The sequence below is a fragment of the Stylophora pistillata genome, chromosome 9, assembly GCF_964205215.1.
Source record: "Stylophora pistillata chromosome 9, jaStyPist1.2, whole genome shotgun sequence".
In the NCBI taxonomy this organism is placed as follows: domain Eukaryota; kingdom Metazoa; phylum Cnidaria; class Anthozoa; order Scleractinia; family Pocilloporidae; genus Stylophora; species Stylophora pistillata.
In genome coordinates this window covers 11,971,187-11,997,458 of record NC_142527.1, presented here as the reverse complement: position 1 = coordinate 11,997,458, position 26,272 = coordinate 11,971,187, and the positions used below count along the sequence as shown (strand labels likewise).

Below are 26,272 nucleotides of genomic sequence, written 5' to 3'. Positions count from 1 at the left end.
TGTAATTAATTGAATTGAATTTTTTTTTTTTAATGTTGACCTCCAGCCTAACAAATGTTTACAGGAAGACTTTCATTGTGTGTTGACTTGTATAATTTTCTAAGTGCTCTAATTAGCTTCTGTTTCCCTTGAAAACTGCATGGTACAGTTTACTAGTACAGCATAAGCTTTTATATCTTGTCTCAATAATGAAATTTGTATTTGCCAATCTGTTCTGTATTTTTTTTTTTTTTGCTGTGTTTGGATGGCATGCTATACTCTGTCTCGTAAATTACCCCAAGCATTTCCTTTCCACTGGTGGTTTTCTTTAAGGTTAAAAGAGACATGGTGAGAGTGATTTCTCTCCCTAAATTTAATGCACTTACCTTTCGTTGGCATTACCCTGGACATCTCTACCCAGGGTCCAACACAATAAACATTGGTTGAGCACATCTCCTATTCTAGTAATAGTTTTAGGTGGTGAGTAATTCTGGTTGCTTTCTGCTGACAGGAATTGCATCAAACAAGAGATCATAAGGATGAGCTGACAGGCATTGCTATGTCTCTTGAACTTAACAAAGCAGCCTCTTGTGGTGACAACTGGTATGGCCAGCTTTAGTTTGTATTTTGAAATTCATATAAATTATTAATTCCCCTAGTTAATTAATTCCCCTATTAATTCCCCCTAGTTAATTCAAAAGGAGACATTATTGTCTTCAGTTTGTGGTGTAACAAATTTTCTTGTGTCCTTCCAAAATGTGGGTTAATTAAGGGCTAAATGAATAGAGAATGAGGTAATTGCTTTATTATGGTACAAAATATATAATAGGCAGCTTTAGATAAAATGTAAGTACAGTATTCTGAAAGAAAAAAAGTTTAACAACAATCATTATTACGGTGCAATATGACTTTTTTTATTTTCATTTCACCAGTATTTATATAACAATTTTTCATGATTTTCCTTTATTTCAGTGTAAAGATTCATGACTTGGCAGAGATGAAGGAGATCTATGCTATCATTACTATAGAGGACGCAGGAGGTAGTATGCAGTGTTTTTAGTTACTGACCTGTAAGGAAGGGTAATATGCTAGTATTAGATTCCATTAGTTCTAAACTCTTCTAAATGCCACAATAAATATTCTCCTGAAAGAACCAATTAATAATAACTAATGTGGGTAAGTACATGTAATGTGTGCATCTCAAATTACAAACTATTGGGTTTGTAATACAATGAAACAATTACAAGCCTAGAATAAGTTGAAATGTAAAAATATTATGTTGATGGAAAATTTTACACCTGTTAAGTCAGTGTCCTTTGGAGACAACTTGCGTCTTGTTTATTTCAAGCCACGTCTTAAGATGTACCGTCAAAGTACTTCCAGGTACTTCAAGCTGGACCACGTCTAAGTCTCAAGTTACATGTAGCCCTTAAAACAATGTATTTACCTTTTGTGTTTTAGGACGCCTTGACAAAATCTCCTGGACAGATGACGGACAACTGCTGGCTGTTAGCACTCAGTCAGGTATATTAATGTCTTGATTTGTAACGATTCATACAATGTTAACATTTCGATTCGATTCAATTTGAATTATATTACCCAGGTGCTATTTATGTCTACCTGACCAAATTGCCTGTCCTTGGATGTGCCTGTGGAACACGATTGTCATATCTAACTTCCCTCAAAGAGGTAAATTTAGTATTTTTTGATTTGATTATTTGTTTTCAGAATTCGGTCTCAAAATAAACACATGCTTCTTTGGGTGATTGATTTTACTTTACCTCAAAATATTATCACATGAAAAATATTTAACGACTCAAGTACTGTATATTCTGCCTGTACAGAGATATGACAGAGCTGAATAATAAAATGCTTCGTCAGAGGGTATGCGGTCAACAACGCGGGCTCAAGTGTCCTAGGTATAAAATTTAGCGAAATTAGCGGAAAATAATAAGGACTTACTTTTAAAACCGAGGAACTCCGTTTTCGTCGAAGGCATTTTCCTATTTCCAGAGGTTTTAAGGAGAATTAATTTTTGAAAATGTTTAGGAGGTGTACCAAGTTTTTGGAGGTTGTTCTGTGAAAGAAAAGCGGCAAGGAAAACGACGCCTCCTAGCAACAGAATGGGGAATCAACCATGCGAACGACTCAAAATCCGTGTTCCCGCGGCAAAACCTAGCGCATGCGTACACGTTATTCAGCTCTGTCTTCACATATCTGGTTGGCGACCAACACAGCCGTCAACGTAGGGTATGCGCGAACGGATCAATTGTGACCGCTCGCGCATCAATTTTCCGCCCAAAATTCTAAAGAAAAGCACAAGAATCAACCGCTATTTCACAAGGAAAAGTGAATGAAATTGAAATGTTTATAGGAATCGATAAAAGGGAAGAAAAGTAGGGAAGAGGAAAACACGAGACTTTTCGAACACAAATCTTATTCAATTACGGGTACCCTGTTGATTTACAATTCTGTTTTGAGCTTTAACAAAAACGTAACACGCTTCTAAAACAATGCGACCCACGGACTTGTGTAGTAGTTTGTAACTTGTGCGAGGTAGTTTGGTTCTGACAGCTTGAAAGCACGTCACCTAGTCATTACAATGTTGGCACATGCGCAGACTTTTGACCGCTGTGTCATGCGTAGACGATGGACAACTGTGTTTTGGCGACCGGTTATCCAAATTCTCACTAGAACCCTTCTAACGTATGTAGTTTGATCTCACTGTCAGTTTAGGCCATTGAAAATGACTACGAAAATTTCTTCACTTTAGCCAAATTAATGAGGATTGTTTAAAGATTCGTAGAATTACGTTTATGTGTTTCTGAATTATGTGTAGTTATCGAGATGAAGTTTATGGAATTACGGTCTTTTCGTCCAAGTCTTATCGTCCAAAAGTCAAAATACGGCACAACTCGTAAAAATACTCAGCGATACTACACAACAAAACGTCTAATAAGATATATATATAATAGTTATTTATTTGCTTCGAGAAAAGACTTAACAAGTAAACGAACAGACTTAGGTGAAAATACTTTTGGACGAAAAGACCGAATTTTAACAGTGTGAAAGAAACGGTGGCTCAGAACGGGTTTGTTCAACAAAAACATACGTGACGGTTTTGTTACCACTGATCTGTTTTCTTTTGTTCTCTTTTTCTTTTTAAAATGCAGGTTACAATTGTGGACAATGTGATGCAGGTAATGAATTTGAATCTCAATGATCAAAATACAGACTCCTTCATTTTAAAGATTTTTAACAGTGTGAAAGAAACGGTGGCTCAGCACAGCGGCTAAGACGGTGAACTGTAAATCGAGAGGCCTGGGTACAAGTCCTGGTTAGGTCACGGTTTTACGTTCTTAGACCAAGCAATTACTCTCGTAGTGCCGATCACCACCTAGGTAGGGGAGTACGATTAAGTCAAGCGAACTGTCAAGGAAACTGAGAAAATAAGGAGGGATGGGGCGAGCGCGGATAACGCGGAATAACGCGGAACGGAATAACGCGGAACGGAATAACGCGGAATAACGCGGATAACGCGGATAACGATAGAATGGACTTGCATTTCGACCAGTGAATAATAGCATTACTGGCAGTCATTATAAGCTTGTGGAACTGGGATGAGGCTCAATAGTATGGGCTATTTATGCCCTGAGCTGACTTTACCCTAAGACAAGTTGACAGTTCACGTGTTGGCAATCTGAAGTAACGTTTTTTTTTCTTTTCCAAGCTTTTTCTAGCAGAATACTCGTAGCAAGATGAAATAAAAGTGTCTTGTTGTACAATGTATTCCACAGGAGCGACCGCTGAGTGTGGATATCATCGTAGAACCAAACTTTGTGGCGCTGGGGCCGTATCATTTGGCTGTGGGAATGAATAATCGTGCTTGGTTTTATGCTTTGGCTGACAAAGGTACACTGTGACAGTAAAGTAAACCAGCTTTTGTGCCTAGTTATCCTCATACAACTGCAAATGTTAAAATGAAATCGTCTACTTGTTGCGGGATTCCTCCTTTTACAGTATTTTCGCATTTAAACGTTTTTTTAAATTCACCACACTGTCTACATTTTCCTGAGGAGCAAAACTGAATCGGGAGAAAATAAGCTGTAGTAGTTTTTATGTAAGGATTGTTCGTTCTGTTTTATTCAAGGCTGAATAATTCAGTCTAAAAACAAGGATATAATGCTTCTGTAGTGAATGTATAACAAGGGAACCAGACAATGTGATAACACGTGGTGGTTAAATCAAAGTCCAAGGGAAGAACTATAGTTACAGTGAGAGGTAAAATAACAGCCAAGTTAACATTAGATTCCGCACTCAGGAAAACATGAACGGAGCTCAGCAACTTTAGTGTAAGTTACAAAATCCACCGTGTTTGAATTCAATAGCTCTAATTTCATACTTTGGGAATAGCTGGTGCGTGCCTTGTTTCGAAAGAACTTGTATACCAAAAGATCTTTTCCGTTTTTTCACGAGTTTGAAACCAAGAAAACAATTATAACTTCGCAGGCGCTCCGAAGCTCCACCACTCAACCACAGAGACTCTATGGTAAACAGGGCCACTACTGGATTCATATACTGCTAGGATCATCTTGTGTTCAGTAGATATATGTGTACAAAAGTATATATATATATATATATTTCCTAGTACGACACTAATTAGAAACTTGTGCATCGAAATTCATAACAGGTTCTGAGCAGTTAAAGGACAGAGAGTATCTCGGCACAGTCAGCGCCATTCATCTGAATGCTGATTATGCTGCTGTTCTTTTTGAAGGGAAAGTCCAGCTTCATCTAGTAAGTGAGACAGGCTTACAAAAAAAAAATTAAAATAGGGCAATCAACTGCTAAAAGTAATTAGAGAATTTTTCATGATTAGTTTCTTAAGAAACTGTTGAGCTGTGTTGGGGTCACGTGCAGCACAGTTGTTTTTAACGATGGCTAAACTGCAGTAAGGAATTTTGAAAACCTTTGCTTTGCACTCTTTGACTGGTCGCGCCACTCTTTCAACCAATCAGATGCCAAACTTAACTTTTAGTGAATCCGTCTCCCCCGTGAAAGGACAGTTGCCTTTTTTTTACAGTAAATTCTCGTCAGCTCCTTGCGAAATATACTTTTTTTTTTCCAATGCCGTTGCTTTGGCTTTGGTTATTGCAACACTCATTCCAAGCGATTTAATTTTGTACAAGAAGTTGCATGTAGTTGTGTGATGGGCCGTATTAGAAGTTTCGTCACAAAGGAGGCAGCAACACTTGTTCATAATGCTTTAATTCTTCCCTTATTTGATTACTGTGACATTGCCTGGAGTAACCTTCTACAGCAAGATATAGATCGACTACAGCGCTTACAAAATAGATCTGAATGGATTATTACACGTTGCTCTCGCTCATCTGAAGCAATAGAGCAGCTGCAATGGCCGAATCTTTCCAGTAGACGCTATTACCACAAGGCTAAACTCGTTTTTCTCTGTCTTCACTCATTAGTTCCTAGTTACTTTTCATCATATTTCACCAGATTTTCGAATATTCACAACTATTCCACAAGGCAAACTATGAGGCTATCCCTACCAAAAGTAAAACAAAATTTTGGGTAAAGGACCTTTCTTTTTACTGGCGCACTGATTTTTAATAAACTCCCTTTAAACATTGTAAAGAGTGAAAACATTCAAACGTTCTGCCGCCGAGCAAGACATTTCTTTTTATCTTAACTTGATATTTTATCTTTTATTTTAGGTCTTAATTGTGTTTTGGCTTTGTAGTCTTACGCTGTTAATGTAGTTTTAAAATCCTAGTCATATATATAAATAATTGAGAATTTTGATGTAATTTATTTTTAAGAAACAAGGCCCCTATGGATACCAGCCTTGAGCTGAATGGGCTACCCTGTGTAAATAAAGTTTTACTTACTTACTTACTTACTTACTATGAAGGCAAGCTTATCCCAGAGGGCTACTAGACTTTCAAGCCTTTTTCGGAAAGACAGTTGGTGTCTTGCCTAATTAGCTTTAGCAGTTTAATGAAGATAATAACGAGAAAAATAATCAGATAGTACAATGAATTTATGAAGTTCATATATTTTTGAACTGCGGTATTAGATACGTATGATGCACGATCCTCGCAGTAGAGCGCTATTTATGCATACGTATCTAATACCGCAGCTCAAAATATATGAACTTCTTATATTCATTGTACTATCTGATTTATCATCACGGGTTTATTACGAATCAACTTAACGGCCTGCTCCCAGTTGGCTTGTTAGGTCAATTGGTAGAGCGCTGCACTAGTATCGCAGAGGTCAGTGGTTCGAATCCCGTACAGGCCTGATTTTTTTCAGGTCTGATTTTCGCTATTGCATAAATAGCGCTCTCTACTGCGAGGATCGTGCATCATACGTGAGAAAAAAAATGTTATTTTTTAACGTGTTCAAAAAGTGTGACGCACTAAGCACAAGAAGGCTGCCGTTTTTCTTGCACCATATCAAGCCTTTTGTTTTGCTGTGAGAGAATAAACTGAGAGTGGTATCAGTACCTGGTACTAGTCTATTTTGGGAAACATCAGGTTCCTTATTTAGCCGCTTCACGTTAATTATTATATTATGTATCGCAGATTGAAGGAGAAGCACTGGAAACTACAGATGAACGAGAGACCAGACTGTTCCCTGATAAAGGCAACCAAGGACGAATTACCTGCTGTGCTTTGACTTCTGACTTTCTAATCTATGGCACGGATGTAAGTGGAAGTTTTCTCGTCATAATCTATTTGAATTTCAAGGATGAAAACGTGAACTGTATTTGTATGTCCAAAGTTTATATTTCCCTTCGCTCCCACGAAGGGCTAACGCTCGAAACGTCAGCTTTTGTAATCGTTACGGTGGCCAATTTACCATTTCAACGTTGTTGATATATCCAAATTATTACGTTAGCCCCACCGACGCAGCCCCAAACAGTTTCTTTCAAAACTATCAGCCTTTATTCAAAGTTTATAGACCATCTTTCTAGTCTTTTTTCTTGGAAAGACCCACATAGCTTTTAAATTCCTCCTGCCTTTTTTTCGCCTTTATTTCTCCATATTACTAAAACTGATTCTCCTTTTTGTGGCATTTTAGAATGGAAGCCTATTTTATTTCTTCATCGAAGATTGGCAGTTTGTTAATGAATTCAGACATGTAGTGGGTGAGTGGAAAGTTTAGATTTAGAAACTGAAAATGTTTTGCTTCGTGAGCCAAATATCAGGAGGAAGAATATACATTTTGACCGTTTCATACTGCTCAATGCAACTTTCTTTGATTATCTTTAAATGAAATAGTTAGATATGTAGTTGGATAGACAGAAAGAGAGGCAGTCAGTTGGGCAAATATATTGTCAAACAGACAGACGAACAGACCAACAGAGAAACAGATAGTGAGATGGATAGACAGATAAGCAGTCAAACAGATAGACATACAGACTAACAGATGGAAAAACAGTGAAAAGTCAGTCGGTCAGAGAGATAGACAGACGGACAGACGGGCACGCGGGCACACGAACGGATTGCCAATTTGACTGACTAACAGGTAGATTGACCGAAACAATTTAATAGACTGACTGACCGAAGACAGACAGAGAAGCTGATTAAATGAAAAATGGACCAGTAGCTATGCAATCGAGAACACCTCCTATCGGTTTCGCCGAGTTTTAGGGAAATTACAAGTTAAGTTTGCCGGTCACGAGACTAATGTGATTGATTCTTAATCATGCCAGTAGGTGACCATATAATGAATAATAAATATTTTGGTAAAAGGATCTATGTTTTCAGTTTATATTAGCTACGATATCTTCATTTTCATAAGTAAGACCCTTATTTGGGTACTTTTCATTCAAAGGCATTAAAAGGATGTTCCCAGATGTCAGTGGAACTCATCTGGTGTTCATCGATGAAAAGAGTGATGGATTTGTTTACAATCCCGTGAGTATTCAGCCACATGTGCCATTTATCCTAATTACGAGTTTTCCTTGACATGTCCCCTGACCAAAAACTGACCCTTCAGGTTTTGGTGTAACCTTAAGCAGATAAGATGACTACAGGAGAAGTTTTTCTTGTCAAGCAAAGTTGACAAGTATTTTCCCCCAGGCTTATTACTTGTTTCGGAAAGCTTGCCTGGGTGAAAACGGCTTAGCTTCGAGACAAAAAAACTAAAATTACTCCATGTTAGAAAGATTATCACTCCGTGTGAAACAGCTTCATATTCCTTAATTTTATTATTTACGTTACAGCTGCCCTGGATCTCAGTTTCTGGCTTCCCCAGAAAATTGAATCGATACAACTTTTCTCCCGGGACGAGATTCCGCAGTGACTCTTAGTCAACTGGATGCAAACAACGTAAATCAAATTTAGGACGCAAAGGATGGGGGAGAAAATGGATTAATTCAGGCTTGCCGTTGCCTAAAGATCGTGCTCTGCTTTCTCCTTGCGTTCAGTTCACGATTTTACGTTTCCTCTCTCTTCTTTGGAAGCCGCCCGTTGTAGTGCAAGCAACGTTTGGTTGAATTCTTCCAGCTGCATTGTTTTTTTCTAACGTTAGGGAGACGTTAAAAAGTGTTGTTGTCGTTGTCTTGCAGGTCAATGATGCCACTTTTGAGATTCCGAACTTTTCCCCGAATATAAGAGGCATTGTTTGGGAAAACTGGCCTTTAGACAAGGTAAATTAGTTTATAGTTATAAGGATGGAAACTTTTTCAAGTGCTCTCCTTTGCAAGTGTCATTAGCTAATCAAGAAAGGAAATTCATATCAAGAATTGTTAAATGACTTGTTAGCCATAGGATAACAAGCTCGAGTTACTTCTGGAACTAACTAGTGATTGAAACGGTGATTTTAGTTTTTCTGTTACCGAGGTTGGAAAAAACTGGTTACAGCAAACCGGTCAACCGATTTCTGCCACTACCCCGGAGCAAAACGCTTTTGCCGATTTATGTGCTCTTTACTTGTCTGAAGTCTTCTTGGAACCTGTTGGATGACTTACGAGTACGTCTGCTTCTTACATCAATCATGTAAGAAAGAACTTCCGTGATAACGCGCGAAGGCAAGGAACAACACAGCCGCGGTCAAACGTCAGGGATGCGCCAGGAGATCAATTTTGGCCGGCCGCGCGCCAATTTCTCGCATGTCTCTCAAAATAAGCGCGAGGAAATTGAAACGTTCATAGAAAATCTGTCAAAGTAAACAAAAGTGGGGAAAAGGAAAACTCGAGACTTTTTGAACACACTTTTGTTTTAATTACGTGTATCCCGTTCATTTACCACTCTGTGTTGAGCTTTACGAAAACATCGCAGGCTTTTAAAACACCACGATTCACTAGTTTGTGTGGTTGTTTGTATCTCGAACACTTGGTTCTGACAACGTGAAAGCACGCTACCTATATAATTTATTACAACGTTCGCATATTTTAGATGCCCATACGTTAGATCGCTGCTAGCAATATCGTGCATGTATATCTGAGTGACAGGAAACCGCTTGTCGTGTGGCAGTTGCCGTTCATTTACATTGTCTGAGCCCCGTTCTCGAGCGTGTTCTGAACCGGAAACTACAAGATTTTCTTGCTTTTGGAATACATTGCTTCTCGCATGTCAATTTCAATTTGGTAATACGTATGTACTTTTTTTTTTAGGATGTATTCTGTGGTTATGACGAAGATAAAGTGTACACCTACATCTTCTACAGAGATACAGTGAAAGGTGAGACAGTAGAGAGATTTATTAAAACGTCTACGCCGGAATGGCACCAGAGCAAGAACCATTTTCTACTGTCTGCCATTTCTTGCTTTTTTTCACCAAAAAACGTATTTCAAGGAAGCTTTTACTGAATATTTGCTTGGTTGAAGGGCATTTACGATCTGATCTTCTTCTGAGGAAGGATTTAGTTTGTTTCATTTTGCTGGTTTCAATGCCTCAGTTATTTGTTTCAGGGCCCCAATGTATTATGGCGGGCACCACCAAGCTGCCCTACGCTCAAAAACCCCTCATGTTATACGGCGGTGAAATGACGTGTCAGACACAGAGCGGCAAGGTATAGCAATTGAAATGTAACGCGAGAGTAAAGTAAACCAGTGCTTTAATCGTAATAAGCTTATCTCCGCGTTGAGGGCGATGTGAAACCAATCATTTTCTCTGCTTGGTCACAGTAAGCGGGCAAGGTGCCTATCTTGCTTGCTCGGAATTACCCGCTTTATTCATTGTTAGGACAAAATTCTTCGTTGTAATCTTTATATATACAAGATTAATCTAGTTTCGCGCATGTTGCTTCCGAAATTGGGGATTCTAGCAGTAGGGTTGTGTGAAATGTAGGAAGCTTGTCACACATGAAGCCATTAATAGCCCAGCTCTACATAGAGTCTTTGTGGCTCACTGATATATCCAAATGATTTTGTTACTCCCACCGACGCAGCCCCAAACAGTTTCTTTGGAAACTATCAGCCTTTGCTCAGTGGTAAAGCATGGGATGGGAGCGCTAAATCCGAGGGTCTGAGTGTCGATTCCTCATGGGCACTCAGAATTGTTCTTTGTCCCACGCTTATAAAATGACGAAAAACATCTTTCTCTATTGCCGATCTCAAAAGCACACAATAAAACAATCAGAAACTTTTGTCTTATTCTAAGTAATCCTTTATCGCTTAAGCTTTTTCGGTCAAGATGGCCGGATAGTGCCTCGTTGTTGTTGTCACTGGTCATTATGAACCTCGCATTCGTATCGGTCCATGAAAACAGGTAAAAGAGAACTGAGGCTCTACCCAACCATGTTGACACAACAATCTCGGTCAATATTGCTTAACAATTAGCTTCAAACTAACTTGCTTTACTCTGGATTTCTTTGATTTCAGTGGATTATGTGATATAAGCGAAATGTTATTTTGTTAGCATTCTCTCTCTATTGAAATGTGAGTCAACTCAGCGCGAATTGAATACAATAGATCGTTCCTCAACTATCGTTCGATCATATCATCGTAGCTATTTTGTGGCGAGAATGAAGTGTCACTTCTTTTTCAAATTTGAGCAGCAGAACTGTAGCATTGATCGGGGAGTTAATATTGTTAATATTGATATTGGTAATACTAATATTAATATTGTTAATAATGACTCTATTGTTTTACAGACCTCAAAGCTCAGTCTCACCACTCATTTACTTTACGAGAAGCCTCAGGATCTTCCACAGTCTGATGTAAGTTTACTGTTAAACGCCGCTAATAGCCCTAATTTTTGTAATATGAATACTCCTGACGTTTACGGCAGAGGAAAGTGGCTAAATTTGATGGCGATTTTGCTAAAATTTGACAATGTCTTAATTTTATCTTTAAGTAAGTGAAGTAGAAAATCAACAGACAATCTCGTAATCAATTGAAATCCAAATGTAGCAAAGAAGTACACAAAGGGATGATCGCACATGGCGAAAAGATCAATTTTTGTTGTTTGCTCTTAACGTGAAACAGAAGTCATCTGATACCTGGGATCGAAATGCACTAACAACAGCGAAGTAATACGCGCTGAGAACAGTGGGTTACATAAAGATAAGTTATGGCGTATTAGTTGGCCTTATTACCCGTAGTAGGCTGGCAGGACGTCAGTCAGCTTGCAGATCAGGCCTGATGTTCTTTCGCGTTTTTCAGCCAAGCGGAGAAAAGGGCGAGGCGAACACGAAGGGCACCCTCAACTCGCGCTCGACTGATAGACGCAAATACGACGCCTGTTTCGTGGTCGATACAACAGTCGGAAAAGTCAACAGAACTTTTCCGACGAAAGTTCTTGTTGTTCAGTCTCTCGCTATACCCAGTATTCCAGTTTCTTTGAGCAATTCCGAGACCTTTGCGGGTGTAAATCTCTGTTTGCAAAGCTTGATTAGGGTTTGGTTGAGCTTTTTCGTTTTTAGGGATTGTCTTCTTTTTTGCTCTTGTAGTTACAAACGTCATTTAATCACTGTCTGACGTTGAAACGGTAAGTTGCATCCTTCGATGTGTCTTGCTTCGTGTATATGTTAGTGATATGATGTGAGCATAAACCAATTTTCAAGTGGTCGTGGAAAGTAATCTGGGTTTACGTAGGTTAACCCCTCTGTGATTGGTGAACTAGTCAGGCACAAAATTGAAACCAATTACGATTTGACTTTTCGAGTTACTCTGAGTTTCCATTGGGTCCTTGCAGTTCAAATTGGCGTTGAAAGTAATCTGGTATTGTTGTAAATCCCTTAGTGATTGGTGAACCAAATTGAAACCAATCACGACTTGACTTTTTTAGTTACTCTGAGTTCCAATCGGGTCTATGCAGTATTTTCCTGTGTTCTTATTAGTTGTTGTGATTACCGAATTTCTTTGTTGTAGTTTCAAAGATGCATGGACGCTAGCTCGTCTCCTGGAGGCCAAAGAGGCCTGGACCGAGCTGGGGAAAAAGGCGATCTATCATTTGGACATTGAGCTCGGTGAGTTGTAGCCCGCAGGGCAAGCGTAATTTGGACGAGCGAGTGGTCAGTATTTTCTTAGCGAACAGTGGCCGCCATCTTCGATTGTAATCGCAGCGTAAGGCTGGTGAGAGAGAAATTTGTACCAAGGATGTGAGTGACGGTCAAAAATAAGGAGAGGGGCTGGGGTGGGGGACTCCAAATCAAAAATGGGGGAAAAACGATCACGAGTCGAGTTTCTAACGTTTACTCGTCCTAATAAGATGCTTGCACTGTGGGCTAGGGGAGTTGAGCTAGACTAATTTATTCATATCTGATACGTAAATGAAGCAATTTTCAACTGAGTATCGAATGTATTAATAATTTTTCTAGCCTTCCGCTTGCTTTTTACTCTGATATTCCTTGCTTCCTTGACTTTGTTTTGTATGATGAATGAGTGCTTGTGTGTGCGTGTGTGTGTTATATCTGACCCAAATAATTACATTACATAAATCACCTAAGTATAGCTGCTCCTTTTTTCTAGCCCTATGGTTATTGGGGGCAGCTAGTACTCCTTTATATTCTTGTCAATTTATCATTATTTTTATCACTATTTTCTATGTTGGGTACAAATAAAGTTGTTGTTGTTGGTGTTGTTGTTGTTGTTGTTAATCCGGGATTACTTGGTTTTTGCGTTACTTCGCTCTGCGATTGGTCCAGAAAATTCACGCCACTCTCTCAACCAATGAGATGCAGAACTTTTCGGAAGTTTAGTTCTCATTGGCTCTTAAAAGTATTTTCCTTTCTTCTGATTGCTGTGCTGTGATTACTTTGGATTTTACGACACAATCGAAAAACGCCTTAATTGTTGTACGTGTTTGGCCTTTCACTTCAAGACAGTTGAGCAATGAAATTTTCTCCTCACAATTATGAAAATAGTTCTAGCCATTTAAATTATTTATTTTCTATTGTGAGTTTAACATCATGGTTCTCCTAACGAGTAGAGAATCCTTTATAGCTAAAAAATTCAATATGAAAAGGATGTGTACACTTTTGGTTCTGAATCGGAATCACTGACTTCATCCTGTCCGCTTACAGGGTGTTGTGCAATATTTTTCGATATTTCACCTTTGCTAGTCAGGGACAAGCAGCGTTTTTTTGTACATGTAGTTAAGATTTGTCATCCAGGTAACATTTTATGTCGTTGCAGCGATCAGAGTGTACCGTAAGATGGGAGATGTCGCCATGGTCCAGTCGCTAGAAAGTATCGAGGTAAAATGAACAGAGCTATCGTAATTTCGTAAATTAAGTCACTTGACTGTGTTTAACGGTTAGAACATTGAGAATGGTCAAATTAACAAGTAGAGTAGCTGTGCACTTTGATGATTAGGTATAAGAAAGAATATGATTTCGAGTGCAATTTGGTGTTAATAAGCACGAGTAAATTTTTCAAAGACAACAAAATTGCAATTTGTAGTCTTTCAAAATTTGTAAGTGCTTCATTATTCCAAATTGCACGCGAAATCGTGTTATTACTTATGAATAATTTACATGTAAAAAGCATGGCAGAAAGTCAAGACAGACAAAATTTCACTAGTGTTACAACTTTGCACTCGTGTTACAACTTTGCACTCGTGTTACAACTTTGCACTCGTGTTACAACTTTGCACTCGTGTTACATGAAAAACGTTCTCGTTTTGAGCCAATCAGTTGCGCGTAAATTTTTCATGTCTAGGAAAGGCAAGAAAGGTTAAACAGCCGAGGCGCATCTCGAAAAGCTGGCTTTTTAAGATTTAGGTAACCTTTCGTCGGAGCACTGTGCCTCAGCAGGATAACTTAAACCTGAGTTTGTACATGTTTCTCCTTAGTATTGTGTCAAATGATCCAAATAAACATCAGATGTGTTTGTCCACCTCGATTTTATGTTTTTTTATCCTGTTACTACTGATCATTTTCTGTTCCTTCATCAGGGAACAGAAGACAAACATCTCTTGGCCGGCTATGTTGCCATGTTTCTTGAAGAATATAGCACAGCACAGGTAGGTGGACAAGTGCATAACAACAAGTGCACACGGTTCCTTCGCAATAGGATTTTGTTTTAGTATTTCTCTGGCCCTGGTTGTTCGAAGGATGGATAACGCTATACACTGGATAAATCTCTATCTGGTGGATAGTGCAGTACGTTTTGGTAACACTTATCCGCTGGATAGCGATTTATCCGTTGGATAGCGTTATCTGCTCTTTGAACAACCGGAGCCTGGACATCTACCTGGCATGTTTCCGAAAAAAATACAGGACCTCATAAACTATAATTCAAGCGATAAATTTCTATTCAATTTTCTCTATAGCTTCTCACGCTACGTTATCGTTCTAGTCCCAGGAAAGATTTCTCGCGCACAATAGTAGGCTTTATTATGCAGCTAGACCTCTATTTTGGAATGTCGAAGAAGAACAACAACTCAGCAAACAGCAAGATAAAAATACTCCTCCAAGCAAATTACATGGTCAAGCTAACTCCCGAATTTGGTATGTTCTACTCGCTGATTGTGTATGATCGTTTTATCATCGTAGGATTTGTTTCTTGGTTCAACATATCCGTTGGCTGCCCTTGAGGTTTGTGTCGTTATAACTTGAGAATCGCTATAGTAAAATGAGATGTTTATCTTATTTATGTGATGTTTCGAAGTTAGAGAATATTTCGCCGCAAGAGTGCGAATATCTGCGAAAGCTGATGCGATCGGTGTATTTGTTGGAGCGTACTGTCACTTTTTTTTGTACTTCAGATGAGGCGTGATTTACTTCACTGGGACCAAGCCCTTGAGCTGGCCAAGAGTCTGGCACCCGATCAGATTCCCTACATTTCAAGAGAATACGCCCAGCAGTTGGAGTTTACGTGAGACATATCATATATATATGTATGATGCACGATCCTCGCAGTAGATAGCGCTATTTAAGCAATAGCGAAATTCAGACCTGAAAAAAAATCAGGCCTGTACGGGACTCGAACCACTGACCTCTGCGATACCAGTGCAGCGCTCTAACCAATTGAGCTAACAAGCCAACTGAGAGCAGGCCGTTAAGTTGATTCGTAATGAACCCGTGAAAGTGATAAATGAGATAGAATTAATTTATTCTATCTCATTTATCACTTTCACGGGTTCATTACGAATCAACTTAACGGCCTGCTCTCGGTTGGCTTGTTAGCTCAATTGGTTAGAGCGCTGCACTGGTATCGCAGAGGTCAGTGGTTCGAGTCCCGTACAGGCCTGATTTTTTTCAGGTCTGAATTTCGCTATTGCTTAAATAGCGCTATCTACTGCGAGGATCGTGCATCATACGTATCAAATACCGCAGTTCAAAATATATGATTTTCATATATTTATTCTGAGTCAGTTTGCTAGACATAACGTCTCGTAGTCACGTTCGACGCACTAAAAACTACTATAAAACGAATACAAGAATTGTAAAAACGTGTAAAATGGTATATAAAAAGTCACTTGTAAAAATGTAGCGGAATTCCAAATCGATTTCGATCAATTACGATCCTCATCAGTAGTACTCCGCCATGTTTAAAATACTCATAAATAATTGTTCATATAAGTGACTCTGAAATGTCCACACTTCTTCCAGGCTTCATGTAAGCGGTCATGATGTATCAATCACAGCTCGAGGGATTTGAAAAAAGTTCCATTCGTTCTTGGAGTTCATAAGCGAGTCTTCGTTCACATTATTTATCCTCACTCCTTCAGTTATTTGTCTCAGCATCGCGTCATTGTGATAAACCCCCGTCACATCCATTCGGAACTGCTTTACCTCTCTATTGTGTTTCTCTTTACAGTGTTTCCACAATGCAGATCGTTCTTCCTTATTGTTAAGTGATTTCGTATGCTCTTTCCCTCTGGTATACGCGCTCCTGGCTGTTTCCCCTACGTATACGCTGTTACACTGGATACACTTAATCTCATACGTCACACTTTCTCTATCACACGGTCCTTTTCCACCTGTGCTACACACTGGGCAGTCTTCTCGTCCACACTGTCGCGGTTTAAATGGGTCGGACTTTTGGAGTAGTCGTTTAATGGCGATTCCGGCTTTCTCCACCACTTTAATATTGAAACCTTGCTGCTTTATTTCTGTCTGGTATTCCTTCCGTAACCGTGAGTTGGGCGTAGCTGGTACAAAAATTACTGATTCATTCCCGCCGCGTTTGTACCAGTTGGATTTCCTTTCGCTCTTTTCCTTTTCTCGTTCCACCTTTCTCCACTCCTTGGGTCGATGTAACGGTCTTTCTCCTTTTCGCTCAGCTCTTTGTCTCGCTCTAAAAGCTTTGAGGGCCGAATCTACAACCTCATATCTGAATTTCTTGCTGTACCCCGAGTATTGCATTCTCAGGACCATCTCGTTAACATTCTCTACTACTCGTTCCCATGGTAACAATCTGCTACAGTTAAGTAAGACCCGAAGGACTTCTTGGGTCAGGACTGTTCTCTTTGTACTCCAGCTTACGGCAGACCTAGCATGTATGACTGTCTTAGAAGCCATGCTCTTGGAATAAAACTCATACATGATCACTGAGGCTGAGGCTTTCTCGTCCTGCCTGTCTGTCTCTTCCCCTTTTGTTTCCATCCACACCTTCAAGTCAAGGATAGGTAGCTTTCCGTCCTGGTGTTTAGAGGGGTAATCTATTTCGAGTTGTATTGACGGGTGTATGTCGTTTCCTATCTGTTTTATCAATGTCATAGTCCTCTCATCGTCACTGATTCCTTGATCCTCAGCTACGGATCTCTCATCCATGTGAGTTTTTCCATCCTTGTACCTCATCCCAACTGGTGTTGCTTGCACAGCCATGTTGATGTCATCCACGTACCGTTTGTTCATTTTCATAACGATGGCCAATTCATTCAGCCTTGTTGCAATTTTTTCATCCCACCAAATCATGAAAATCTGGGCCAGTACCCCGGTTAACTTAAGGCCAATTGGACCACCTCTTATTTGCTTTCTGATCTCGTTATCAAATGTGAAAACATGATTTTTCATAATCACTGTCAATACGACTCTTAATGCCTCTTTCAACATAATACGTTTCGCACGTTCATCTGGCTGTGTAACTGGTGGGTTCCACGATTTAAATCTTTTCTCTTTCTGCTCCTCACTCCCACTTGCAGTGATCGTGGGTGGTCTCCCTCTATTCGTCTTTCTCGTTGGACATACATTTGTAATCTCCATCCTAGCTAGCACTTCCGGTGATGTCGTTAATGCCAGGTACAGACCCAACTCCTGACTGTTGATACTTCGGATACTGATGTTACTCTCGTAGAAAACCTCACACACCTTATCGATTGTGAACTCAATATCAAGACTAGGATATAAAGCAATCACGTCGGTGGAGCCAATTATTAAGTTGTCGTTATCCTGGTCCTGATTAACTCTGTTCATTTCCGCGATCATGTCTTCCGTGCTCGTGCATATGGCGCTATTCTCTCTCGATTTCCATACCTCTGTAAGTACAACGCTCACCAGGTGAGAGAGCTTGCAGTTGTAACCTACCATTGCCCCGCATACCGGTCTAACGGGGGGGCCCTTGTACTCATCACTGTACTCTTTATGGTCCTTACGTAGGGTATATAGCGGTGCTACTTGGCTATTACTATTTAACATATTGTTCTTTACTCTAGTCTCGTTATTGGTCTCGCTCCCTGCATTTAAAATGCGCACCCAAGACGTCGAATGTGCATTTATATACCATTTTACACGTTTTTACAATTCTTGTATTCGTTTTATAGTAGTTTTTAGTGCGTCGAACGTGACTACGAGACGTTATGTCTAGCAAACTGACTCAATTATCGAACACGTTCCTGGCCTCGGCCCACAAAATTTCATCACAATATATTTATTCTATCTCATCATATATATATATATAATCTTGGGAAAGTTTTTGCCAATGCTCCCACAGAGGATTCCATGATCAGGGGCCACCACTGGAATAAGTAAAACTGTCCCTTGAAAATGATGCCCTGACAGAGAGGTTCCAATAAACGTGACACTCTGGAATACAATAGCAGCTGTCATTACCGCAGTAAAACTTGTCTTTCAGGGCGCCTTTATTCAAGGGACAAAAATTTAGGTCCCTTATGAAGCTTTGTTTCTTTCACCTTAAGTAAAGAAGCGCACACGGCTTAGGTAACACTATTACATGCACCGACGATATCCCCGAATAAGTTAAGTACTTCATAATCAACTTGTTTTTATTTTTTTTCGGCGCGGTTTCTTTCAGTAGTCTTATTGTTATCTGTGTAATTTTTTGTTTCCTGTAGCGGAGACTACAGTAATGCTCTGCTTCACTATGAAAAAGGAGTAACCAAGTTACCAGACGTAAGTTTTAGCACTCAGTTTGTTAATCTTTGGGATGGACTAACATCCCATCCAGGGGAGAGTAGGGATACTACTGCTTGCTTCATGCCAGATGGAAACTGGGATAAGCTCGGGTTGGGTAAACTACTTGGTTCGAGTACATACTTCACCTTTTTTTTTGACCTTATTTCAATTTGAGCAAGGTTTGGACCTCATTCCGGTAAAAAAAGTTGAATAAAACTGACAGGTATGGCATAAGAAAAAAAACAGGAGAGTAGAAAAGCCATGATCTGAATCATGAGTCACAAAGACTTTCTTCCTTAAAACTTGTGGCCTAAAAGAAACAAAATTATATAGCCTCATGTTCAGCACTTGTAAGTCTGTAAATGAGAATTTCAATAAACGTTCGTTTTCTCATGGACCAGTCTGTACCAATAAGTTCAAATACCTTTGGGGAACTCCCTTTCTTGGACCCCGTTTCTTGAAAAAGGCCCCCCTCAAAATACTGAAGGGGGCCCATTTGTTCCTCATTGGCCAATGCCTAAAATAAACCCTGTACTATTTTACTTAGTTTTGTTATTTGATAATGATGATTCAGCCAAATTGATATCTCTTTCTTCATAATTATAATCTTGAGAAATCTATCTATCCATTGTTCCCTATAGAAACGTGACCACGATGAACTGTGTATCGGTGGAATGGCAAGAATGGCAATCAGGGTGGGAGACATTAGAAGGTTTGTGAAGAGTAAATCAGAGGTGTATGGCTAGATCTACCAGCGAGCAGCATGGGGCGTTCACTCAATCAACTTTTTTGGGATTTTAAGTGACGAAACTCTTCATATAAAACAAGATCAAAGAAAGTTTTTGAAAAATTTTGTACACAAGCGTGAGACATGGAAGGCTCATGTAGGACTCAGAATTTTCCTTCTTTCATCAATACGTCAAATGTTGACACCTTTCTTTATGCGATGACTTAGCTCAAAAATTTTGGTCCTCTCAAAACTTAGGAGACTATAGCACCGGCATTCTGTAACTTGAAAAGTATTAACTAGAGATGAAATCTATGTGATAAACTTGAGAATTTAAGTTGTAAATTTGATGAAACTGAGGTTTAAACTTCGCAAGTATTCTTACAAAAAATATTTTATGCGGAATGTGTTGTACACGGGACCAAAATGGCGGGTATGACTGAACCAAAGGCGTATGAATTAGCAATTCGTTTGAGAAGGCTTTATTGCCTGGGGAAGTTTTTTCACTTCTTCGACTAATTTCGTTCGGACACATTCCCTTAACCGATGGGTGAGAAAAGGTGGAAAGAACCTTCGAGAACTAGACAGAGGTTCACAACTCGCGGTGTGATTGTTTGTTTTTGTTTTAAATATATTTTTAGAGGTGTAAACTATGCTGCTAAGAGTCCAAGCAGACAACTGAAGAAAGAATGTGCTACTATCCTGGAGTCAATGAAGGTACTTCCATTTGGAGAAGCAAAATTTTATAGCATGCCAAGTGTGTAAGACGACAGCAACAGGGCAATAACCCCCTCCCCCCCCCCCTCTTTTTAGTGTGTTAAAGGGACGCCGTGTCGTAAAGGGTTTTCAATGTAGAGGTCTGGACATGAGCTCAGGCTGGGTGCTGTGTTGTTTTCTTTGGCGAAACATTTTACTCTAAGAGTGCCTCTCTCGTCTTAATGGTGACCAGCAAAGTGTCGATGTCTAGGTTTGGGCCCAGTATAGGCCAAGTATAGGCCCAGTATAGGCCAAGTATAGGCTCATTAGAGGCCCATTACTAATAGTGTCTCTCTCCACTCAGGAGTATAAATGACTACGAAGTGTCACAGAAACTTGAAAAATTGCTGGGAATTTACTCGTCAGACTTCACCTCTTAGCTTTTGTTGTTACTTGGCTCATTATGACATTTGACCTATGGGTTTCATTCTCAGCAATATTCCGAGTCTGCCCTGTTGTTCGAGAAAGGACAATACTGGGAAAAGGCGGCTGCTGTGTACATCAAGACTAAGAATTGGTGAGTACGCATAGTGAGTGAAAACAGTAGATAGGTATTTAACGCTGTCTAGATGAGCTTTGTCTGTCAATTTTACAACTAATACATAAGGTAAACTGCTTTTTTGTATTGATTGCAGATAGGCATTTTATGTCTAATTCATTATAGGCAGTTACATAATTCTCACTTTCAATCATTACGTACTGCATGGTTTTTGTTCACTGAAAAAATTGAGAGTGCCGTTACTTCCCCTCCCCTCCCACCCCTCGCTTTAAGGGGGAATGCCTGCCTTGGAAGGTAAAACTTAAGAAATACGTACTCCCTTGAAAGTGTCTCAGCGTGACAGCAGCTTGTAAGGCGGGTTTTTTTTTATAGGTAATCGCATGGGGCCGAGTAAAATTAAGGATTAATATCACTTGTGTTTTCGGAAGTTGCTGAAATTGCCAGAGTCGCGCAGCGACTCGGGCAATTTCTGCAACTTCCGAAAACACAAGTGATATTAATCCTTAATTTTACGAGGAACCGTGTGATTACTTGTTTATAATATAATGGGCAAAATGTTTTCTTACTGATCTCGCGCAAAACGGGACGCCATTGTTACAAAACAAACAGAAATTTCTTTACCTTGGCAGCCGTTGCTAAGCGATTTTCAGCCAATCATTTTCAAGTTAATTTTGCCCGGGGCAATTACAAAAATTAAGAAAAAAATGCCCTCTGTCTTGACCAATCACAATTCAGTAATTTTGCCCCTTATATGATAAGAATATAAACTTATGACGTTCTTTCTTAGGGCAAAGGTTGGCGAATTGCTGGCTAACGTGACCTCTCCCAAGCTTCATGCGCAGTATGCAAAGGCCAAGGAGGCTGATGGGAGATACAAGGAGGCCGCAGTAGCTTATGAGGCGGCTAAAGATTACGACAGTGTCATTAGGTAGGGACATATTAGAACTTGAACGCCTTAAAAAAATGACTTGGAAAATGTAAACTCTAATTTGGTAATTCTTAAGGCCCTGTTGTTTGGTATTTATGTTTAATTTTGGATAATTAATCCTTTCGTCTTTGCATTGTCCTAGGATCAATCTTGATCACTTACAAAACCCCGAAGAAGCTGTGAGGATTGTGAAGGAGACCCAGTCTGTCGAGGGAGCTAAGATGGTGGCCAAGTATGATATCATTCAGTCTAAGTAGTGTCTATGTAAAGCCGTTTTCATAACACGTCGAAGAAATGCGAAACGGCCGGTGATTACTCGAGCTTGGAAAAAGAATGACTATAATTTTTTCTTTACTCATCCGCTAGCGTTCAGGTTCGTTAAAACCCCCGCGGTTCATATTTCTCTCGCGCCTTGGAAGATAAACTGAGAGGAATGGAAGGTCTGTGAACAGACATCGCTAGTTAATAAATCGAATCCCTCACAAGCCCATTAAGCAACAAAAATGGCCAACTCAAAATACCTTTCAAGGAAAAAAATTGGTAAATTCAGTAAAAACGTTGAGATTCAAATTGTGGACTCAAAAGCACGAAGGCAGGAGTACTTTTTCGGTTTTCAATCTGACATCTTGGTTAACAAGTCGTTAGGTAATTTCCCCTCTTTTTCAAGTCGAGGTGGCAATTTTTGTTAATGCTGTTGTTCAACCGCATCGCATTTTTCCGGGATCGGAGGCTCTTCCTTTACGTTGCTATTATAGTGTGACAGATATTAATCCGTCTGTTCTATTCAATACTAGGTTCTTTCAGAAACTTGGTGACTTTGCTTCTGCGATTCAGTTCCTTGTTCTGTCCAAATGCAACGACGAAGCATTTCAGCTCGCTCAGGTATGCCAACAGATAAACCTTAAAAGTCCTATGGAAGAGTGATGGCTGATCTTGTTGTTACAAAGTATTCAAAATAAAGTAAAAAGTACTCCTGAGAAGAGCAATAACGCACCAGTCGCTACTCACAAAATCTCGCACACTCTGCCCTAACGGCTTACCCTGAATACATTAAAGTTCCTAATTAACACTTGGAGCCTATGCCTATTGTTCTGGCAACATAGTTGATAATTGGTTTTTCTTTCTTGATTGATTCTTTAGGCGCATAACCAAATGGAACAGTATGCTGAAATTATTGGTAAGAAGCTACATGAGATATTGACCAGGTATCCGTCTGGTCGATGTACAGTTATCTTGCTTGGGTTATTTTAAGTACACCATGCGCTAAAACCGACCTTTCTAACATTGTTTTTCTCCATTTATACCCAAATTTCACAATTTATATCAGGCATAGATGATCTCCTCAACTAATTCGAATTTAATCGATTCCAGGCATTCGTACCTTGTTTCCTCCTTTTCCTTCCGATCGCCTCACGGTGCTCAATTTCTGTTCTTATCGCCTGTAATTCTTATTTCTTAACGTGATATTTTCACGTCTGAAAATCCTCCTGTTCTAGTGCTGCAAAAACCATGGCAAAGAAACATCTTTTTCTTATTTTATTTTGTGTGTGTGTGTGACAGGTGACGATGCAGTTGCGGATGACTATGCCAGCATCGCCATGTACTTTGAGAATCAAAAGCAATACTTTTTGGCTGGAAAGTTTTTCCTGAGGTCAGCGCAGTATGCCAAGGTAGGAAATAAGTTGAGGGTTTTGTTGTGTTGGCCTTTGTTTTCCTCCTTGCATGTAGCATGAAAGAGGAGAGTTTAGTACGTGCGTTTCCTTTACTTATGATGTGTAATTCTTTTCTCAAAGGCTTTGAAGCATTTCTTGAAATGTCCTGTTGGAGATGACGGCGAATCCATTGAGCTGGCAATTGAAACTGTAAGAACTGATTCGCTTTTGAAGTTTTGCGTCCCTCGTATTTTTACCCGATAGAACTACGTTATCCTAGACTAAATCACAGCAATCTCAAGTGCTTTTGCCGATAAAAGTTATGATTAGTGCCAGTATATTTGTTTGTTCTTGTTTTTAACGGGCCGTATCCGTCGGTTTTTAGGTCGGCCGGGCTGGTGACGAGGTCTTGACACATCAGTTGATTGACTTCCTTATGGGAGAGGCTGACGGTATACCTAAGGTAAACTGGTGATGTTTGTGCCTTGCATGCTAACTCCGTGTTGATAATGTTAAGGTGCCAATTCCAATGCCAGTGTTTCCCTTCTCTCTTGATAATTTTTCAACTCTGTTCATCTGTTCTTCTCTATTCGTGGTGGTCTCTCTCTCTTTAAGTACTTTAAACCGCAATTCCAAATCCCTCTACAGGGTTGTCATTGAAATTTAGTACATATGGGTTGTTTAGAGAAGCAGGCGGGTAGTTTTTGGAGCCTGGAGGGTTCCTCCAGTCCTAGGGAGGACTGAATTTGCTGGTAAATGTTAGATGTTTAGATTGTTACAGTTGTATTTTCCTGTACCCTAAAGTCTATTCAATTTATGTTGCTTTGTTCTTGGAAGTAAATCAATTTGAAGTGAATTACATGTAAGTCAGGAGTTCAGTGATGTTTGTGTAAAGGCTACAATTGGCTTGATCTGTCCGCTACCCGGCTGGTATTGAAACCACTGCATCTAGCGTCAAATTTATTGTCAAACAAGCTATTGTAACAGAAATGCGCGGTTACAAAAAAAACACAATGGTGTAGAACAGTTTTCAGTTGAGTGTCGAAAGTAATCCATGATTGCTATGGTTTTGCCTGCCTTCCTTCTGTGATTGGTCCAAAAACTCGCACTACCTTCTCAGCCAATCAGATTCAAGACTGGAACCAATCTTGATTTGGTCACGTGCGTTTTCCCACGTTTCATGCAGTTCGCTTGTTCTAATTTCAGCTCTCATTGGTTAAAGATGATGTCGACCTTACGTCCGATTAGCTGTTTTAATTACTCTGGTGTTTTGGTTTTTACGAAACTCAGCTGAAAACTGCTCTAACTGACTTAGGTAGCTGGAGAATTAGTGACTACTATTCCAAGGGAATATTTAAAGACAAGCATTTTTCTTTCCAATTGTTTCGTACTTCAGGAAGCGAAGTACTTATTCCGGCTTTACATGGCTTTAAAGCAATACCGTGAGGCAGCGCGCACCGCCATCATCATTGCAAGGGAAGATCAGAATGCTGGTAACTACAGGAATGCTCATGACGTCCTGTTCAGCATGTACAGAGGTTTGTCCTGTATATTATTTTGCTTGACAGTTATGGGAATTTATATCACTGGTTAGAGAATCGTTTAATTTGTGCTTGAATGATCTTAATTTGATATACAAAACTGCGTTTGGTTAGCTCATGTTGTTGAGCGGCGAACCGAAGTTGAGAGTTCAGGCCCCATACCGGACCAACACTCTAGGTCTTGAAAATAATTGAGGAAAATATTCTGCCTTTGCTATGACATCCAAAAATAGTTACACATTTTAGTCTTCTCATATGAGGACGATGAACCGTGGGCTCCGTCTCCTGCATCTTCTCTGTACTGGTTAACAGGGGACGTTAAAGAACCCACGCACTTCTCGCAATTTAGACGTCTAGAATTCCTGTTTACTGTTGTACTTGGAATATCTTCAGATTTTACTTTTAAATTTCTAGAGCTTACTGATCACAAGATAAAAATTCCGACGGAGATGATGCAGAATCTCATGATCCTTCATAGTTACATTCTGGTTAAGGTTCGTGCAACTTGTCAGCAGTGTTTCCTAGCTTATTTACCTTCCCAGCTTCATCTTGATATCAACAAAGAACTGTATGCAAGTGGAGCTCAAGCATTCGCGTCCATATACTTTTTGTTTGTTGGGGCCGAAATCGCCGTCCATTTGATTTTTCTACCAATCGTGTGCAGTTGGTTTTGTTAATCACTTTTCGTTCCGTTTTTGTGACTACTGCGCGAGCGTGTAGTCCCTGCCGCTATCATGTCAGTTTTCCAAAAGTAGGTAGGTAGGAATAGGATACACAATGGCAAAGTTCAGACTCTCGCGACACGGCGAAGATTTACGGATAATTCCCGATGACAAACAGATGCTACGTTGCCTCTTGGTCTTTAAATACTAGCAAAGCTATCTCAAGACTTAGTGGTTCTTGACACAGTACTAGCCTCTATTTTTGTTTTTTTTTTCATGTTTTGGTTTTGCTTTCTTTCGCATGTTGGCGTTTAGTTTTCTGTTATTTACCGGTGTACACTTGGATCCAATACTTGTTACTGTGTAATTCTTGGTAGTTTGCCTGCATGTTAGTGTCAAAATGTATTGTTTTGTTTAATCCTTTTCAGCTGCACGTGAAACGAGGTGATCACATGAAAGGTGCCCGTATGTTGATCAGGGTCGCCAATAACATCAGCAAGTTCCCTGCGCGTAAGCGTTGAACATTCTTGTTCTACTGAAAGTGTTTATTTTAATTGTGCAGAAGGTTGTTTTATGACACTTTTTTAGAACTTCTTGCAGCAGAAAGCTTTTTGCAATATTCTTTCACACCTTCTAAAGGGAACAGAGTGTGTTTAATTACGTACCTCAGACATTTTTTCCTACCAAAACAATCATGCGTGAGTTGTTCCCTTTCCACGAAAATACCTTTTTCTGTAAAGATAGATTAACGTGA

At 39.7% G+C, this 26,272-nt stretch overlaps 1 protein-coding gene across 1 annotated transcript in view; it reads left to right on the top strand.

Moving 5' to 3' along the window:
• LOC111342912 (WD repeat-containing protein 19) overlaps positions 1-26,272 on the top strand; it is a 39,965-nt gene that overhangs the window by 11,369 nt on the left and 2,324 nt on the right. Inside the window, exons 14-47 of the mRNA XM_022950037.2 lie at positions 491-582; positions 952-1,019; positions 1,441-1,503; positions 1,583-1,668; positions 3,153-3,179; positions 3,777-3,891; positions 4,670-4,776; positions 6,585-6,707; positions 7,084-7,150; positions 7,840-7,922; positions 8,576-8,656; positions 9,623-9,689; positions 9,920-10,020; positions 11,104-11,169; positions 11,902-11,939; positions 12,323-12,420; positions 13,589-13,650; positions 14,349-14,417; positions 14,950-14,991; positions 15,162-15,271; positions 18,693-18,750; positions 19,395-19,465; positions 20,122-20,197; positions 20,671-20,753; positions 21,523-21,663; positions 21,806-21,895; positions 22,458-22,545; positions 22,804-22,840; positions 23,224-23,333; positions 23,457-23,525; positions 23,701-23,778; positions 24,712-24,853; positions 25,271-25,350; positions 25,947-26,028. Coding sequence (XP_022805772.2) covers positions 491-582; positions 952-1,019; positions 1,441-1,503; positions 1,583-1,668; positions 3,153-3,179; positions 3,777-3,891; positions 4,670-4,776; positions 6,585-6,707; positions 7,084-7,150; positions 7,840-7,922; positions 8,576-8,656; positions 9,623-9,689; positions 9,920-10,020; positions 11,104-11,169; positions 11,902-11,939; positions 12,323-12,420; positions 13,589-13,650; positions 14,349-14,417; positions 14,950-14,991; positions 15,162-15,271; positions 18,693-18,750; positions 19,395-19,465; positions 20,122-20,197; positions 20,671-20,753; positions 21,523-21,663; positions 21,806-21,895; positions 22,458-22,545; positions 22,804-22,840; positions 23,224-23,333; positions 23,457-23,525; positions 23,701-23,778; positions 24,712-24,853; positions 25,271-25,350; positions 25,947-26,028 — 2,770 coding nt within the window. The remainder of the gene's footprint in view (positions 1-490; positions 583-951; positions 1,020-1,440; positions 1,504-1,582; positions 1,669-3,152; positions 3,180-3,776; positions 3,892-4,669; positions 4,777-6,584; positions 6,708-7,083; positions 7,151-7,839; positions 7,923-8,575; positions 8,657-9,622; positions 9,690-9,919; positions 10,021-11,103; positions 11,170-11,901; positions 11,940-12,322; positions 12,421-13,588; positions 13,651-14,348; positions 14,418-14,949; positions 14,992-15,161; positions 15,272-18,692; positions 18,751-19,394; positions 19,466-20,121; positions 20,198-20,670; positions 20,754-21,522; positions 21,664-21,805; positions 21,896-22,457; positions 22,546-22,803; positions 22,841-23,223; positions 23,334-23,456; positions 23,526-23,700; positions 23,779-24,711; positions 24,854-25,270; positions 25,351-25,946; positions 26,029-26,272) is intronic.